Source organism: Alligator mississippiensis, chromosome 14, assembly GCF_030867095.1.
Source record: "Alligator mississippiensis isolate rAllMis1 chromosome 14, rAllMis1, whole genome shotgun sequence".
NCBI classification, from domain to species: domain Eukaryota; kingdom Metazoa; phylum Chordata; order Crocodylia; family Alligatoridae; genus Alligator; species Alligator mississippiensis.
The window spans coordinates 42,984,061-43,002,766 of record NC_081837.1 but is presented as its reverse complement, the minus strand read 5'-3'; the positions used below and the strand labels follow the sequence as shown (position 1 = coordinate 43,002,766).

General features: G+C 51.8%; 1 protein-coding gene across 1 annotated transcript in view; it reads left to right on the top strand.

Annotated features, from left to right (window-relative positions):
• The window catches only part of PLXNA2 (plexin A2), a 255,560-nt gene that overhangs the window by 20,046 nt on the left and 216,808 nt on the right, over positions 1 to 18,706 (top strand). Inside the window, exons 2-3 of the mRNA XM_014598881.3 lie at positions 8,129 to 9,404; positions 11,401 to 11,583. Coding sequence (XP_014454367.2) covers positions 8,217 to 9,404; positions 11,401 to 11,583 — 1,371 coding nt within the window. The 5' untranslated portion in view covers positions 8,129 to 8,216. The remainder of the gene's footprint in view (positions 1 to 8,128; positions 9,405 to 11,400; positions 11,584 to 18,706) is intronic.

Here is an 18,706-nt window from a genome sequence, read left to right as displayed (position 1 = left end):
TCGGTCAGGGTGAAGGTAGCAAGAGTTTAGCCCTGCCTGCTGCCTGGTGGTAGAGACTTCTGTAAGAGCCTCTCTCTCCTGCCGGGGAGCAGAACCGCCCCGCTCCCCCAAAAACCAGCCAGCCTGAGAGATGGAGCTGCCTTACTGACTCATCCTGACCAGATGCATCTCATTAGCTCCCATTCAGTAAATGTAAAAAAATCTCCATTTCTCTCTGAAGACAAAGGAAGAAGGAAGTAATAGGGTTGTTGGTTGTAGAAGGATGTAATAAGCACTCCTAAAAGGGGACATGCTGGGACTGTTTGACGGAGGAAGATGCTGGGTCCAAACATATATGCTGTGTTTTAGATTATTGCTTTCAGAGCTTTGTGCTTGGCATAATACAGCATGGAAGTGGAGTAGACAGCCAAATAAATAAAAGAAAATCTGCCATGCTTGTGTTCTGTTCTGGGATGTGAGATCCCCAAGTGATTTCATGGGTTGGATGAGAGATCTCTGCTCCACTGAGCCCTCCCCTACCTGCACCTCGCTCTGCTGCTTGGTTAAAAACAAAGCCCCAGAATTCGGCCAGGGGTTTTCGGTAGTTTTTGTGGAGTTGGGTACCTTTGTGTTGCACAAAACTGTCAGGAAATAACACGGATCACAGAGGCTTGCAGGACAGCATGTCCACACCCTAACAAATCTGTTGAGTTGCATTTATGTTGGGTTGGATTCCCCAAAGAGCGGTTGGGATGGAGGGTCAGATGGGCCATGAGAGCCACACTGGGCTGTGGAAACCTAGCAAGAACGGCTTGGGCCACCTGCATGTCTGGCAACAGCTTTCTTGTCGGCTTTCAGCAATGCCAAGTCCAGCCAGAAAGCAGAGAGGGAGGATCTGAAGCCATGGTAGACAAGATGTCTGAGCGTGGTTCTGGATGTGATGGGGAGTCTCTCCGAGGATGCTGTGCTACACCCCTCTTCCTCTGTAGGCAGAATGTGCTGCATCCCTTTATGTTACAAACTCGACCCCAGATCCCACGCCGCTCCGTTCATAAAACACGCTGAGCATCCTGGTCGAGACCCATGAGGCTGAGGGTGTGATTCCTGCCGTTCACCCCAGCAGAGAGGTCGGTGCAAACCGTATTGAGGATAAGCAGTGACTTGGATACTATGAACTTGCATTGCTACAGCAATGCACCTCCGTTTACCACTGATGTAACTAAGAGTGCAGGGTCTCAACGCAGCACCCTGCACACACTTATCTGGATGGAAATGACCCTACACATGCCGGAGAGACGGCATTGGGAAGCCGTCCATAGACACCGGTCATGGAGGAGCCAGAAAGCTGCCAACTTCGGTGAAAGCTGAGCCTGCCCCATCTATTTTGGTGAGGAAAGGGGAGTCCTGCATCCAGACACCCATGGAGCAGTAAAAGATGGAGGCGAAAGACTGCAGGTTTGTGGGGACAGCAGCTGAGTTGGGGAAAGCGGCGTATTTCTAGCCCGCAGCTACGACCGGGAGCGATCGCAAGCCAAACATACCCTTGTTAAGAAGTCTGCAGCTTAGTGAAGTGAATGCAGCTGCTGCACCACAACACCAGAATTAGCGTTCGGTTTTTTGGGGCCCATCATTTGCTACAGGAAATTCTCCTTTATTTGTGTTTTTAATTTTCCTTTTTTTTTTCTCATGTGCACAAAATACCACTAATGACAAACTGTGGTGTCTGGGCCTGAGTGACAGCTGAAATAAGAGAAATGACTAATGGGGCCTCCTGCAGCCCTGTCACATGGAGCTTAAATGAGCCTTTTTTTTTCCTTCCCCCCTCAATGAGAATCATGGGCATTTGAATAATAATATTATAGTCTCCATTAGGATGACAGTGGGGGAAAAAAATCAGCTCAGACCCATGATTATTCCTTCAATCTAATAATTATTTAAATACCAGATAACTCCTTTCAGTCTAATTGAGGCTTTTCAGCTGCTGGGGTTTGTATTGTGTCCCTGAATTTCCTCTCCCTTCCACCTTGCATTACCAAATGGATCCAGATTGCTTTTAAGGTCACTTTTGAGGCTAAATTATACCCTGTGCAGCCACTCACAAAAAAAAAAAGTGGTCAGTGAGTATTAAGGATCCGGGTTAAACTTGCCTGCGCCGCCCTTCACACTCGGTGTTTAACTCCCCAGCTGGATCCGGCTCTCGTACCTCTCCACCGGCTCGCAGCTGCATTTCGAATAGCCGTCTATTTGGCTTTATCAGTCTCTGTGCTAGACAGGCCACCTTCTCTCTCCCCTAGCCTATCCCTTCATACGCTGGCATTCATCCCTGGAGCCAGATGAACTTTTCCAGCAGCTGCTGGCCTCGGGGATCGCTACCCAGCACCATTCACTCTCCGCAGCCTTTAAAGCTCACCTGAAAGCAGAGCCCTTTCTTTGCGGCTAATGTTACCCCTCAGTGGATATTCACATTACCTCTAAAACCCCCTTTTGCAGCTGAGTTTTGAAAGGCACGGAGGAAAATCAGGACCATGTTGAATTGGATTGCAAATGGCAGCTCTGTTTTGCAGGAACTCCTGAGGTTTTGGCGTGTGCTTCTCCTCCGTTTGGCCTGAAAGCATGGGTTTTGCTATTGGGTTATCAGCATTTGCAGGTTATCGGCCACTGGCGCGTGTCTGAGAAGCAGCTGGTAGAGTTGAGAGCCTTCTCCTGAGCACAGGCTCGGGAGACCCTTCAGTTTGCCCTTTGGAAGCGGTGCGTAGCCAGGAGGTGGAGAGCATTTAAAAGCATTCGCTTCAAAATGGCACGAGATTTGGGTTGGGATAGAAAAGGTCAAACTGCGCTCAGGCTCTCCGCTGAAAGTCTGCCGCTGTTGAAATCAACAGGTTTTTGGAGAACAATTTAGTTTGGACAAAATGGCACTTCTGTATTGTTTGTGGTGTTAAAGGTTTGCAACCTGCTGTTGTACGCCGTAAATAAAGCAGGAGCGGATGAGCTGGGGTTATCGCTGGCCCTGCCTTTGCTCAGGCCAGTGGCGCTATGGGATCAAACCCCTTGAAGGGCTTCAAAATAGCAGAGATGGGTTTTTTCCAAAAAGAAAAATCTATGTTCTTATCATGGGTTAAGTAATATGCAGTAGCTGGCATGATGTAAAACACAGTGAAAACAAGACAGTACCTATTTTGGACATATGTTAAGGGGTCTAGATAAGCCCTAAGCTCCTTCACGCTCTTTATCTTGACCTGCTAACGTGAGAAAGCTTCGGGCGCTGCCTTGCCTTCACTAAGATTACACCTTGTGTTACTCACCATCTGTTAGCCAAAATGTGGTAAGAACATAAGGTTTTCTAGCAGAGCTAGGCCAAAGGGAGAGAAGCACACGACTCCTTTTGCATCTCAGCGGGATGTAAGGTAGGGGCCGTGTTGCTTCCTTGGAAAACTGAAGCCCTGGCTCCTTGGTACCATACCGCTGGTCTCATTTCCAGGACACCAGCAGTGTACCTGTACTTAAATAATCTTAACGTACAGTTTGTTCAATGGCCTATATTAGCTTTTGCCTTCCCTTCCCCTTCCTGAGTTAATGGCAATCACTGAAGCACCTGTTAATAAGAGGAACCCCATATTTTGAGGGGCAGAATACAAGCAATGTTTTACATTCTGACAATAATCGAGACATTATTTTTTGTCTTTATTTGGGATGGCAACAGTTTGCAAGTCTCGGGTTGGTTTATACAGACGCACACTGAACAGGAAACTGTTTGCTGCCTCTCAAGAATTCCTCGAGTCCATCTGAAATGTAGTGAAGAGCTATATTTGCCCTCTAAACTTCCTAGAAACATGGGAGTCCTCTCCCATAGGAGCCTTTCTTCCCCTGGCAAGGGGTAGAGATGAACAGAGAGCATTTTAAAAAATGGTTTTAAATGAGCTATCTTTAGCGGGGCGTCTAATTTGGCCCCGGAGATGACCGTTTCCTTAGAAATCCCCTCCTCACATCAATGAGCAAAATTCCCTTTTCTCCAGCAGCATCCCCGTCATTAACTCTGATGTACCGGATAAGACCAAGGGGTGTTGGATCGTGACACACCACCGTGGAATGAAATTCGAGCTTTCACGTGGGTCACCGCGGTATGTGAGGGGGTGGCCGATCAGCTCCCTTTTTTCTTATCCATGATCAGATTGAGCAAACTCGAGTTTTTCTGCAGGCTGCCTGAAGATCGCTTCGGGACCCCTGTACCTGCATGTCTGGCATCAGTTTCAATGATTTATTTTTTTTCTCTTCCCTCTTATTCCTTTCCCACGTGTAGCTTTCTGGCATTTCCTTTAGTCTAAAACAAGGCAGGACATTGCTAGCCTGCCTCTCCCTGCTAACTACTCCGTATCTTGTGTCAGGATGTGCTGTCATTTTATCCGAGAACAAAGCTGCCCTGGAAAAGCACGGTGCCTGCAATCAGGTCATCGGTGTTTATTGCGGGTTATCGGTAACTCCTGCGTGCTCGCAGCGTGGAAAGCAACTGCTTGGGAGCCGCTTGATTCTGCGCGCTGGAAACGCTCTGTGGCCAGAAGACAGAAAACTTTTCAAGACTTTCACTTGGGATTTTCCTCTCATTACGTTGCTGAGCGAGGCAGAGCGGAAAGGTTAGCTGGGAACCCTGACTTCTGTCTCCCTCCTGCTCAGCGCGTGGAGGATCCTATACTTCTGCCATGGTCTTCGCTGCATAATGGGAATGCAGCGTCATTTGCATGGTGGCCGGGAAAGATTCAAGACAGCCGCGACCAAAGGTAGAAAGCAAGAGAGTGCCAATAAGCAGCAGGCGAGGCGGGGAAGAGCATCACCTCGCTGAACCGGGAGCTTGTAATTGCTGCCTGTCCCCTGTCTTCTCATTGACACTAAGACGAGAGACTGCAGCCGGGGACAAAGCTCCCGAGTCACCTCTCAAAGGCACCTGTCTCTTGACTTCTCCGTGATAACAAGCTTAAAGAGCAGCCCTTTGCGGAGGAGCTGTGTGGAGATTTGGGTGGCCTAAACAATTTAAATACCAAAACTGAGATCGGAGTCAATCAAAGCTTTGCCTGCCTGACAGCAAAGGGAGAGTCTTGTATTTATTCACCGGTGCAGGCTTCCTCGCCTGGACGTGTGCTGCACCACGCTGGGTCAGAGGCATTTGGTCCTTGGCCTCCAAGCCTAGGGACAGACATTGAACATAAACCAGTTTAAGGGTGACTCATAAATTCATAGACTGTAGAGTCGGAAGGGACCACAAAGGATCATTGTGTCCGACCTGCTGCCCCTGCTTTAAACCTGTAACAACACATAAAGTGCACATAAACCAGTGTGAAAATGGCTGAAACTGAACCTGGTTGAATGTAGTTATCAGGCTTAACAGATTTGGGTCAAACTGATTGATGCAATGTCTGTGCCAGACCCCTGGCTTTCCCCAGTGATGCAGGGTTTCTCGCACTGGTGTGACGGCATCGGTGCAAGCTCCTTGCACAGGAGCGCAGTCTTGGTGCATATCAGTTTGCACCATGACCTCTCCCCGCTACCCCACACTAGTGCAAGTTATGGATTGCACTGGCGCCATGCGTCTGTTCTGGGGGGGATTGTACTGGCTAACCGTGCTTAGGTAGCCACAGTGATGACCAACACCATGGGTAGCAAAGCCTATTGGTAGGCAGACGGGGCTCATAGGCAGTGCTGGCCTAATTGCCAGCATAACCATCGCAGAGTCAGTTTTGGCTCTGATATGTGCAAGCCTGAGCCAGCTTTTCTCTGCATCTTTCTTTCCCCTTGTGTAAAATCAGGCGCAGGAAACTTGCCCAGCTCTGCAGAGTGTGCTAAGATCTCAGAAAAAAACATTGGGTCCAAGTTGAGTGAAAAACCTTGTGTGCTGCAGTTGCTAGAAGCATTATCCCCAGCCTTTGCTGCTAGTGCTTGTTGTTTTTTGGGGATGTGCCTCTGGGCTGGACCTCACTACCTGGCCTGCTGCTGCCATCTCTCCTTTCTTTTTCTTCAGCCTTATCCTACACATAATCTTGGATTGCTCCAAACAGGTTTACACTGAGCAAAGGGGCAGTGGGTAGCTCCTGGCTGGTGGGGCTGACGTTTAAGCGCAGTGGGCTGACGGGGCTGGCTGGTCCAAAGAGGCAAGCCCCAAGCTGTCCTGCTCCTGGGTGTCACGTTAAGGTCGTGGAGCACTTCACTACTGACATTGCTTCGCTGCCATTTAGTACCTGGGGTTGTGCGTGTTGACAGCTGCAGTTGAATTAGGGACTCATTCTAGAGAGTCGTTTTGTTGGACTCTAGGGCCTGTCTGTTTTGAGAGAGGGGCCGGCATCTGTCACGGACGTCAATGCAACATGCACAGGAGTCGTGGGGAGCCAGTTCACATTAAAAAAACCCAGTGGCCAGGCTTGAACATATTGCCTTCATGAGACACCTCCTGGCAGGTGGTTTGCTTTGGGAATCTAGCTACTAGCTCCTTTTGTTTGCCATAAAACCCAAGCAGTTACATGCATTTTGTCCTCCCGAGGCCCCTGGATGGGAGGGACGCAGGGATGGTCTCCAAGCTAAGTGACTTGACCAAGGTCACCTAAGCGGTCTGTGGTTGACCTGCATCTCCCAGTCCCAGCCCCTAACCATTTCTTTCCTAGTCGCGTTGCTGGGCTGTTTGCACCTGGAGTGCCAGGCTTCAGCTTGGGCCAGCAGAAGGAGCGCTGGCTCCTACGCGCCCACGGCTTCTCCTCATTCAGCTTTTGTGAAATGATTTGCAGCCAGCACGCTGTGCCACAACCGCGGTGGTCACAAAAGGGGACCTTTGCTATTGCTACCGAGCCAACTACTGCATGTTCAGCTTGTTCTGCTGCTGCAATAGCCCGAGCGGGGCTGCACCAGGTAGCTTTTATCAAGGAGACCTGCCAAGCCCTTGCAGTCCCGCTCTCGGAGGTGAGCCTGCGTCACCCAGACGAGATCCCGTCTCCTTTGCAGAGGCTCTGGCGTGCGGGGGTCTTGACAAGGTGTGGGACGATTTCGGCAGCTTGAGGTTATGTTGGTTTTAATTAGGTGTTCGGTGAGCGAGACCACGGTCAGCTCTTGGGCACCTCCGTTTAGGGCAAGAGGAGGCTGGCCGCAGGGAGGGCTGGGGGTCATTTGGCTTGAGGGGTGCCCAGCAGCTGAGCCTAGAAACGTGCTGCAAACTAACGTGCACCCAATCCCATTTGCAGAAGTGACCTGGTGCCTTGCTCATCCTGCTAACTTCCTGGTGTTTGTCGGCTGAGGAGCAGGTGCCGATGTTGCTTCTGCAAACGGGGCTTCGTTGCAGCCGCTTGGGTCCAAACTCATCCCGCTGCTCCTTTGCTTTCCTCTCTCCCGCTGTTTCCCATTAGTCTCCTCTGTGTCGTTCACCCTGCCTGCTTCTAGCACGCGCCGCCTTGGTGGTTACTTTTCTCCACATAGCAGAGCGTGGAGACCTGACATTGGTCTGTGGGCTCTAAAATGAGACTATTGAGCAAAAATAATCACCCAGAAATGCCAAGAGAGCACGTCTGGGGCATGACTAAGAACAGCGGAAGTCTTGCTTAGCAAACTCGAGGGGCTTGCACAAGTAGGATTCATGTCAGAGAAGCATCTGACTTTGTGAAATGGTTAGGGGTCCCCCGGGGCAAAAAGTGCTAAATTGTGCGTTACTCTGCAGAGGGAAGGGGGAGGCAGCAGGAATGCAAAGGGACAGGGCGCTCGCTTGAGACTTTTATATATAAAGGCAAAATAAAATCCAGGTCCTTCCCTCCCTTGCAGTGCTGCATCCTACAGAGGGGGTCCCCTTAGCCCGGTGGGGTGCAGCCTCCTTGTTGCAGGCCTGAGGACGCTTGTCCCCTCGGGCACCGTGAGGCTGAATGCTCAATGCAGAGCACATTAGAAACAGTTAAAGCACATAACGAATTAACGCATGGAGGCAGAACCGAATGGCAAGACAACAAGCCTGAACTGTTTACCAATAAGTTAGGAGACCTGCTTAATTCTTGCTGGGCTTAGAGATGTCCTCGCTTTATCTCAAGGACTGTATAATTAAAAAACCTCCCTTGAATTATATCTTCAAGGCACTCCAGAGCTAATCCTCTGTCTCTGTTTTTGGTTTGTTTGTTTTTTTTATTTCCTCCAGAAACATGTGAGGTACATTGCCGGGGCAAGCGACACGTACAGGGAGCCTGGAAGTTCACCCTCCCCTTCCTCCTTTCCCCCACCCCAGGATGGATCAGAGGAAGAGCTGGCCTCGGACACTGGACTCCGACGGCTGGTCAGTGGCTTTTGTCGTCTTGGTTTTGGTCCTGCTTTCCCGGAGCGTGGCCGGCACTGCCCTCTTCAACACTTTCCACTCTGAGAACAGAGACTGGACTTTTAACCACCTGACCGTCCACCGGAGCACGGGGGCTGTCTACGTCGGAGCCATCAACCGGGTTTACAAGCTCTCGGGCAACTTGACCATCTTGGTGGCTCACAAGACGGGCCCGGAGGAGGACAACAAATCCTGCTACCCGCCTCTCATCGTGCAGCCGTGCAGCGAGATCCTGACCCTCACCAACAACGTCAACAAGCTGCTGATCATCGACTACTCGGAGAACCGGCTGCTGGCCTGCGGGAGCCTCTACCAGGGCGTCTGCAAGCTGCTGAGGCTGGACGACCTCTTCATCCTGGTGGAGCCGTCGCACAAGAAGGAGCACTACCTCTCCAGCGTCAACAAGACCGGCACCATGTACGGGGTGATCGTGCGCTCCGAGGGCGAGGACGGCAAGCTCTTCATTGGCACGGCGGTGGACGGCAAGCAGGATTACTTCCCCACCCTCTCCAGCCGCAAGCTGCCCCGGGACCCGGAGTCATCGGCTATGTTGGATTACGAGCTCCACAGCGACTTTGTCTCCTCGCTCATCAAGATCCCCTCCGACACGCTGGCCCTCGTCTCGCACTTCGACATCTTCTACATCTACGGCTTTGCCAGCGGCAACTTCGTCTACTTCCTGACCGTCCAGCCCGAGACCCCCGAGGGCGTCTCCATCAACTCGGCCAATGACCTCTTCTACACGTCCCGCATTGTCCGCCTCTGCAAGGACGACCCCAAGTTCCACTCCTACGTCTCTCTGCCCTTTGGCTGCGTCAAGGGGGACGTGGAGTACCGTCTCCTGCAAGCCGCGTACCTCTCCAAGCCCGGCGATGTGCTGGCCAAGGCCCTCAACATCACCGCCCAGGAGGATGTCCTCTTTGCCATCTTCTCCAAGGGGCAAAAGCAGTACCACCAGCCCCCCGACGACTCGGCTCTGTGCGTCTTCCCCATCCGCACCATCAACACCCAGATCAAGGAGCGCCTGCAGTCCTGCTACCAAGGGGAAGGCAACCTGGAACTCAACTGGCTGCTGGGGAAGGATGTCCAGTGCACCAAAGCAGTAAGGAAGCAGCCCTTTGCCATGGTTGTGTTGGAGAAATGCAGCCCTTTTGTGCAGGGAATTAATCCTGGCACTGCTGGGGTGTGCAAGGAGCGGGCCTGGGGGTGGGACGCACCAGGCTGGGATTCAGTAGGTCGGGCTTGCCATTCTCAGCCTTGCAACCAGCTCCCTTCATGAGCCTGGGGAAGTTGCTTGATCTTTGTTCTTCAAAGATGAAACGGGGATAATAATGCTTTCCTACCTTCACCCTTCGTGTTATGAGCTGTTCGGTTATTATGGTGCTGGGGACCATACATCTCTAGTTAGAGAGATAAAAGGGCACGGCTTGTTAGAAGCGCTCTGCTGTCTCCAGCTCCTGGTTCTGGCTCCAAACATCAGGCTAACCTCAGGGAAGCCTCCTGCCCCATCCCACAGCAGGAGACAGAGTACAAACGTGCTGTCAAGATAAAAGCAAATGACAATGGTGCCTTGTGCTGGTATTTAGCTGGTTTCTTAAATCTTGATTCATATATCGACTCCTTAGGGGATCGCGTGGATATCCCCAAAGGTCCCTTGCACGGCTGTGAACTCTGCTCAGCTTCCAGCTCCCCGGGACTAAGGACTCATGGGGGTTAAATGGGGAAAGAGAGGATGGGGCCAAGGTAGGACCATGGGACAGAAAGCTAAATTATCTCCAGCCAGGAGTGACTCAAAGGCATCTGGCTATTTTATTCCAAGTTCATCAACCCCACTCCCTGTCGAACAGGGAGGTAGCTACAACACACTAATTAGCATCTCTTCTTGATTGGGCAGTCTCAAGCTGAACTGCAAAGCAGGGTGGGTTTGGCATCCTGACCCCCTTCTTGCAGTGGGGAAACTGAGTCGCGGTGAGGTGAAGTGACTTGTGCAAAGCTGCGCAGTAAGTCAGTGGCAGAGATAGGAGCAGCCTCCTGGCTTCCTGGTCTTCAGTCCATTGCCCTGTCTTCTGGACCAGGAATGCCACCCTGGTCACGGAGCCCAGGTACCAATTAGCCCCCTTGGGGCATTTCGGGGATGAGATGGGGATACTGTGCTGCCATAGGAACACCTCCTGGGTGTCCAGGGGGGCAGGTGGGCACTTCCCTTTGCGGGGCAGCCAGGTTGGCACCGTTCAGCAGCGTCGCATTCACACGAGGAGCGTAATCAGGGGGCCTGGAGCTCTGAAGCAGCCCGGGAGCCCGCCTGTTTGTACAAGAGGGAGGCGGCTGCTTCCCCAAAGGACCGAGTAGCAGCAAGGAGGAAATTGCAGCTTCCTCTCTGGGCTCTGAGTGTGGAGGCTGAGAGCAGACACCTGCATTTCCTTTGGCGAGCGCTTCTGATCCCTGCCTTCCCAAGGTTGTAACAGCACCGCAGCCACTCCCGCAGGCTGCGCGCTGGTGCAAGGCACGGGAGCAGGCACCAGCTGCCTGGTTCCCTGCCACCTGTACACTGCCAAAGGGGGCAGGAATGGGCTTGGGTTTGTGAATGGGTTTTGACCTCCTGCCATGCTCTGAGCCGGGGTGGGCGTGCAGGTGCTTGAAGCCCAGCCATGTGACGGACCAGACCCTTTAGTAGTGGGCAGAAGACCCAAGCATGGGGCAGGAATGCACGGGGAGAAAACTCCTGGATTTCAGAGCAGGGAGAAGCAAAAGCCTTAATGAATCTGTTGGCAAAGTTGGGGATCCTCAATAGTCCCATCTGTGCTGGTTTTCCTGGCAGCCATTGGGCATTTTATTCTTAAAAAGCCTGAACCCTTGCAGGTGCCGTGCTCCTGGGCCTAGATAACCAAGGGCAAGGAGTTGATGTTGTCTGGCGAGGTGGCTGAAAGAGTCCCCGGTTGTCCGTGAGCACAAGCTGGCTGTGGATGGGACCCCATGGTGCGCTCGCCCGCGGGTTAGGGCTGGGCTCCCAGCTCTACAGGAGCCTGCAAGCTCGGGTCTGGACTTTGCCATTGGCCTGGTCATTCGCTCACACCTGCTCGATGTCTTGTCTTTTCCAGCCAGTCCCAATCGACGATAACTTTTGTGGGCTCGACATTAACCAGCCCCTCGGGGGCTCCACGCCGGTGGAAGGGGTGACCCTCTTCACCACCAGCCGGGACCGCATGACCTCGGTTGCCTCGTACGTTTACAACGGCTACAGCGTGGTGTTTGTGGGGACCAAGAGCGGCAAGCTGAAGAAGGTAAGCCAGCTTCTGCGTCCCCGGAGTGACTTGCTTGGTGGCTTCTCCCTTTTCCTAATGCACTGCATATGCCAGATTTGTGCTGCTCCCCCACTTATTTCCTACTAGGGAATTATGAGCTGGAAGGGGATAAAACCGGAGACTTTGAGTTGAATTGGAGAGACATTTCCTGCCATCAGTGGAGGAAAACGGATATCATTTTGCTCAGAAGCCAGAGGCTCCGTGCATTAGGACAGCTCAGGCTTTTGTGGAGAGTCAAATGTCGGGGCATGGCAAAAATATCTTTTCACCTCCTTAAGAAGTGATGTCAAGCAATGAGGCAGCGCATTCGCATTGCACCAAGAAATGAAAGGTTTGCTTAAAAGTCTCTCTAGTCCCACCCCGAGTTGAATGCAGCTGAGGTCTTGTCATTTTTCTGTGCTTCCAGTCGGCCCGTTTCTTCAAGAATGTGTAATATTTGACCCCAGCTGTGCAGCTCTCTGGGCCAGCCGCAGATGCATTGCTGAGTTAGCCCACGGTTTGATTATGGGCACCGCGGCGTGCGTGACTGGCTCTAGGAACACAGGGCTCCCAGAGTGAGTCGAGCAGTCCCTTGCGAGGTCTGTTTTGAATCCAGGTCTTGGGCAGCCACTTTGTTTATTTTGCATTTTCTCCTAAGTGAATTGTGGTTTGCCTTTGCGGATGGCACAACAGGAGTTAGTCTGGCACTGAGAAACTGGTTTGGATTGGAAAGAGGGGAATGTGTTCAGAGGAAAGGGAACAAAAGCAGACCAGAGAAACTGCTTTCTACAGCGGGCTCAGACTCTCCTCGTTCTCTTTATACGTTGCCAGCAGGCTGCCTCCAATGGGCTTGAACTGATTGTGAATGATTCCTGGTCCGTGGATGATTCTTGAGCAATTCATCGCAAGCATTTTCCATCCAAAAGTGGTGCCAGTTTGCTTAGGGCATGTGGGTCACATGAGATTTGTTTCTTTCTGTTCCTGGGTTGGACGGATGGCACCAAATCTTAGGTGCGTGGTCCCAGTCCGAAAACAATGCATGCATCTGAGTTGAAAATTTGCTATGCACACAAATGTTCCTTCCAGCCCGATCACTCATGAGATTTGGCCAAAAAAAAGCTATCTCAGCAAGGGCACACGCACGTGGAAGGGAATTTAATTGTTGTGGGATGACAGCACAGTGTCAGGTGTACACCCCCTCTGCAGGGGGGGCTTCCTGCCCTTGTTCTCCTCCTCGCCTCCACTGAGCTGCAGACGTCACCCCCAAAGCACCCGTGTCCTTGTCGTCTCTGGCTGCGGGGAGAGCAATGGCGGCTGGAAGAAGGTCCTTTGAACACCACTCGGATAAAACGTAGGGGCTTGCGGTGTTCCTGGGGTCATAACGTGTAGGCCTAGTTGACCTATCAACAGAGCATGAAGGTGGAGAGTTGGATGGTCCTTTGGCTGGCGTAAATCCGCACATCAAAGGAGCCACTCTGAGTTTACACTCTGGCCTATAGAGAGTAAATATGTAAGGGCTGGAAACCTTTAATGCCGGGATTGCTGAGGAGCAAAGGCTTGGCAAGGACAATGCCAGGAAGGTATCGTGTTGGCTTCATCCTAATTCATGGTCACCCAGGATGTGCTTGAATCAGGAGGACCTGTTTCTCTCCATGTGAGCTCAGGCACCACCTCTGCTCTGCAGGGAAGACTGTGAAGGTAGGAAGGCCTTGGGTATCCTCTGGTGCTGGTGACCAAGTGGCTGATTATGGCAGGACTTCTTGCTGGAGGGCTGTGAATGGGTTAACTTGCTGCCTGCAGAAGCTGAGCCTAAGGGCAAAGCCACATTGCTTCCCTCTACTGCCCCGCACCTCCCACCCTCCCCATAGACCTCTGGGTGATTGATTGGCCTGGAAGATAAAATTCTTCCCTGTTTGCATCACAAAAGCAGAGCTAGTTGCCCAAGGCAAAGAGAGATCCCATGTTCTTTTCCTCTGAAAGGAGCAGGAGGTCTTGCTGGGCCTTGTTACTGATCTCCCATCAAACTGGGCTTTTCCCTCCTCCTAATGAACAGGTTGCAAAGCCCAGCATTAAGCTGGTCAAATCCATTCATTTGGCTCTGCCTGCTGAATGAGATCCTTAGTGGTCTCGGAGCATTAGCTCAGAAGCCGCGGCTTTACGTTAGCATGGGAACAGACTTGTGGGCATGCGGCAGGGATCCTGTCCTGCCCTATGGCATTAGGCACCGGCTGGCATTGTGTTGGCCCACAATAGTCAGAAGGCACTTGAGTCCTCCCTAGCAGGGTTGTTTTCCCCCTGGTAATGCAGGAGCTAATGAATACCACTGCGCCTTTACTACATCATCATCATCATCCTTGCTATTGATGTACATGGGAGTGGCAACTCAGAGGCTCAGTTAGGACCTGGGCCCCAAATACTACCCTGTAGACAAGTAATGAGTAAGAGCATCTCTGCATCCTCTATGACATTGCATGGTGCATCCTGTGAGCAGAACAGAGGAACAGGGTGGGGAAGTGCAGGAGGCCGAGGTACCCAAATAACCAGGTCCGAACAGAAAAGCAGAAGTCACAGCTCATTACTCATGTCCCCACTGCCAGCAGAAGGATGGTTATGGTTATCCACATATCTGTCCTGCAGGACCTCAGCCGAGCCCTTGTTTGTGGGCCCAATTTTATGCTTGTCACGTTATTTGTACCTCTCTGAATCCAAACATCTGTCTTGCATCAGCTGTTTGGCAAGGCATGGAGATTTTTCAAGTAACCTAAGAAATACCCACATTTGGCAGGGGGGCTTAAATGTGGCCCCCAGCTACCCATTCCCTATCACACCAAGGGAAGACAGGGGGAAAAGTAATTGATTGCAAGCTGTTCTGTCTGGTGGCCTTAAGCAGCAGAGAATTTGTCCCTCTACTTCCCAGAAAGCTCCAAGGACAGGCAGATAGTTGGGTTGGATGTCTGCGTTATTTGAATCGCGTCATTTCTTAATACTTATTCATCTCTGTACAAGTGCTGAATAGCGGTAAATGAAGCACATCCTTGGCTCCTCATGAGTTACCAAGGGGTAACATCTTGAAATGTGAGCCTGTCTACCAGGTGTATCCGTCTGTGCTGCACCCCTGCATGCCGCAGGGCTCAGACAGCAGCTCCTGGGCGTTTTGTAGCAGAAGCAATTAGAAAGGCCCCCTGGACAGCAGATTGCAAACACGGGTGATGTCAGGTTCCCTGCCAGCCCCTTGCTGTTTACTGCACCGGGTGGGTGGGGGTGGGATTCACTTAAGACAGTTAAAGCAAACAGCTTGCGCCTGCATGTTGGGCATTTAATGTATTGAGCGGGCTTGCGTCCCATTAATTATGTAGGATTACAGAAGAAGCGTTCTTTCCGGCATGCTTTAATCCCTCGTGCCATTTATACAGCGGGGACCTTTTAAGCATCTACAGTTTGGATGCAAAGTAAATCTATTTCTGTTCATCTGTTTTGCTCCGTTAGCGGGAAGTGGCTGAAGCATCTCGGTGGGTGGGTGGGTGTGCATGTGAGTGTGTGGAGGGGAGGACTTCAACTTTTACCTGTCATTTGATCTGTTAGTAAACAGGTGCTGAGAAAATTGGCTCTGGTCTCCCCTGAGTTCATTCCAGTTACCTGATACAGTCGAGTCTTTCGTGACATCTAACTTGCATCCATATTCCACGTTACCCAGCACTGCCCCTTATCCTCTCTTTATGCCTGCCTCTGGAGACCCGTCCTTTGCAGTCGCATGCACTGTATGGTGAGGAGCAAGGGTCTCTGGGGCAGGAGGCACCTCTTGGCAGCTTTGGAGACTGCATGCATCTGAGTCCTCAGTGGCAGAAACCGGGGAGGGGATTATTGTGCTAATTGTAGGGGAAGGATGAGGAAGCAGAAGAACTTATCCTCCATGCACACCCGATGTGTCTCCAGGACTGCACTCCTGCAAAAAAAACACCAAACAAAGACCAAACCCAATGCACCCCCAGAACAGTCCAACCTGCTTTCCCCATCCCCTTAATTGCAATAATCCCAAAGAGAGTCCCTAGATCCGAGAACAGCTTTTGAGGCAAAGCCGCCTGTGCGTGTCTTAATGAGAGACACAAGGTTTGTTGATGTGAAGTCTTGCCTGTGTCTTGTTCCGGACCTCGGCCCTTCCCTCCCCGCTTCCCCCAGATTGATTACGCTGCCATCTGAGCAGCTCCCTCGGACCGTGCACGGCCCATTAGGAAGCCCTGGAATGTTTATGGGAAATGCTTCGCTCTGCCAAGTTCTGGGATTTTGTTAACAGAGATGGGCCAGGGGGAAAACAAATAGCTCAATAGAAGGGGAGGGAAGGAGGCATGTCCATTCATTTCCTTGACAGGAGCCAGGACTGCCCAGGATCTGCTTTCACAAGTGCAAATGGTCTCAAAGGAAGAAGACCCTTTTGGTTTTCGAGGTTTCAGATGCAGCTAGATCTGGTGAAGCGTCCTGGCCCACCTACAGAGCGCAGCATGGAAACATGCAACCCAGAGCAGAAAGGGAAGCCAGGCAGCCCGAGCAGGAGCTGCGCGAGGAATGGCTTGTGGCAGTGAGGCGACCGCATCTTTTGTTCATCTTCCCCGACTCCTTTTGTGACTTCGGCTAAGACGTTATCGTTCTGAAAACAGTGGGCACCGAGGATGGCCGGCACTGCTGGGAATCAAGCCATGGGCACTTAAATTATCCACCTGTTAAACAAGTTCGTTACAGACGTGCCCACCTTGTCAAGTGTCATGAGGTCTTTCTATGAAAAGTGCCACATACCTGCACGTATTGTGCTTCCTTACTTTTGCTGTTACCTGGGGCCAGTAGCAGCCAAAAGAGATGACCTCCCTATAGCCATCAGGGTGATGTAACTGGTTGTCTCAGTCTCTTCCTTTTCTTGTGCAGAGACCTCTCCAGAGGAAGGGATTTGGGGAGCTAGCTAGGAAACTTCCTCCATCGGTGTGTCCTTCTCTCTCCGCGGTTCAGAGCATCACCTTCTCTGGTCAGTGTCCTTCGTCCCATGGGTTAGTCACCTCTGTTTCCAGTAGTTCGCCTGCCTTTGTCTCTCTATCTGGGCCTCTCTCCCCAAAGACGACAAAGTCTCTAAACTCTGCACCTCCCAGCCACAATCAGTGCCCATAAGACTATGGAAAGTAGTCTCCAGACTCCAGTTTGTGTCCAGTAGACTCCAGTTTGCTGGAGTCGCTGAATCAACTCGGCCTGAGTGCAGAAAAGGACCTGGGGGTTACACTGGACAGTAAGCTGAGTAGGAGCCAGCAGTGTGCCCTTGTTTCCAAGAAGGCTAATGGCATCCTGGGCTGCATTGGGAGGTGTGTTGCCGGTAGGTCAAGGGAAGTGATTCTTCCCCTCCATTCAGCACTGGTGAGGTCACATCTGGAGTACTGGCCCCCCGCTACAGAAAGGATGCGAACGAATTGGAGAGAGTCCAGCAGAGGATGACAGAAATGGTTGCGCGGCTGGGGGACACGACTTATGAGAAGAGGCTGAGACAAATGGGCCTATTTAGTCTGGAAAAGAAGAGACCGAGGGGGACTGAATAGCAGCCTTCAGCTCCCTGAAGCGGGGTTGGAAGAGGATGGAGCTGGGCTGATCTTAGTGGGTGCGGATGACAGGACAAGGAGCAACGGGCTCGAATTGCAGCAAGGGAAGTTGAGGTTGGATATTAGGATTAGGAAGAATATTCTCACTATGATGATGTAGTTGGAAGTGCTTGGAGCAGGGGTTGGACTAGATGTGGCGTCCGCAGTTCCCTTCTCACCCTCATTGTCTGTGCTTCTATGGCCGCTTTCACCAATGGACAATTATCCCTTGCTATTTTGACCAGACCCTTTGAACCTGATATCCAGGACAGAGTTTGTGTCTCCCACACTTGGCTGGCTCCTGCCAGTGTTAAAGTCCCTAACCCTGCTGTCCTTTCCACTCTGTTGTGATCCTTACAGGATATTGCAATCCCTCATGTCTTCACCTTCCTCCTCCCCACTCCTTTGCCCCTGCGAGCAGCTAGCGCTTTAACTGACTTTTAAAGGGAGGAGAGATTTTTTTTGTCTCCTCTGAAACCGAGCACTTAATGCCGCATCCCCTGTAATGAGATTGGCTCATTTCCCAGACTCCCGCTAGCGAGCTTGCTGTTTGTTTTGTTGCTTTTATGAGCCCTGCAGGGCCCTGCGAGCTGGGCATCGGGAGCCGGGGAGGACCAGCAGCGGGCATGGTCTGTGGGGAGCCTATAGCTGACACTCGGCCTGCTGTGGGAGCAGGGTTGCGACAAACCTCGTGAATGCAGGACGCCTGGCACGGGGAAGGGGATCAGTCTGAAGCCAGGGGGAGAAGCGCTATTTGGCAACCGTCTGCAAGGTTTTTGTTGCGCCAGGTGGACAGGGACTTGTGGCCACTTCATCGTGTAACACTGCACCGTTCGTATCAAGATCTCAGAGCTTTCTGATGACTTCCCAGCCCTCCACATCTCATAGTATCACCCTGTGGAGAATGGGATAATTCTCACGCAAGTGTGCTTTCAGACCTTCGACTCCCACTGACTTCAGGCAGTGCCCTGCTCAGCATCTCAGCGGTTCAGGCCAGTAAGCAGGTCATAGTAATGTCTTGGGAGAGACCCAGATGTGCCTTGGGACAGACCCCCGGCAGCATGTCTGTCCTGCAGCCCATCCATTCTCTTCTTGGGGCTCACAAAGATCTCCCTTTCCTTATGCCTAGATGGAAATGGTGGTCCTTGACACTTTTTTCCCTGTGGTGGGCTCATGATGTGGAAGCAGCCTCATTTCTTCCTATTGATCACAAGTGGGAAGAATCCCAGTAGACATAACAGGTCCAAGAGAGCAGTGAGCTTCAGCATAATCCTCCTTCGTGCAGCTGTAGGGCTCAGCCCTAGGGAGGTGAATGCAGACGGGCAGAATCCAATTGTGCCCCTTTGCTTTCAAATGGCACAAGGCCCAGAGGGTTTTGCACAAGGGCTGCCTTTGCCAAGCGTGCCAGGCCTCGGTAGAAGCTCCCGCTGTCTGGAAAACGCTGCTCTGCATGTGGCAGAGGGTTGTCTGATCGGGCTTTCCAGTAGCACGCGAGCAGAGGTCAGCTTTAAAAG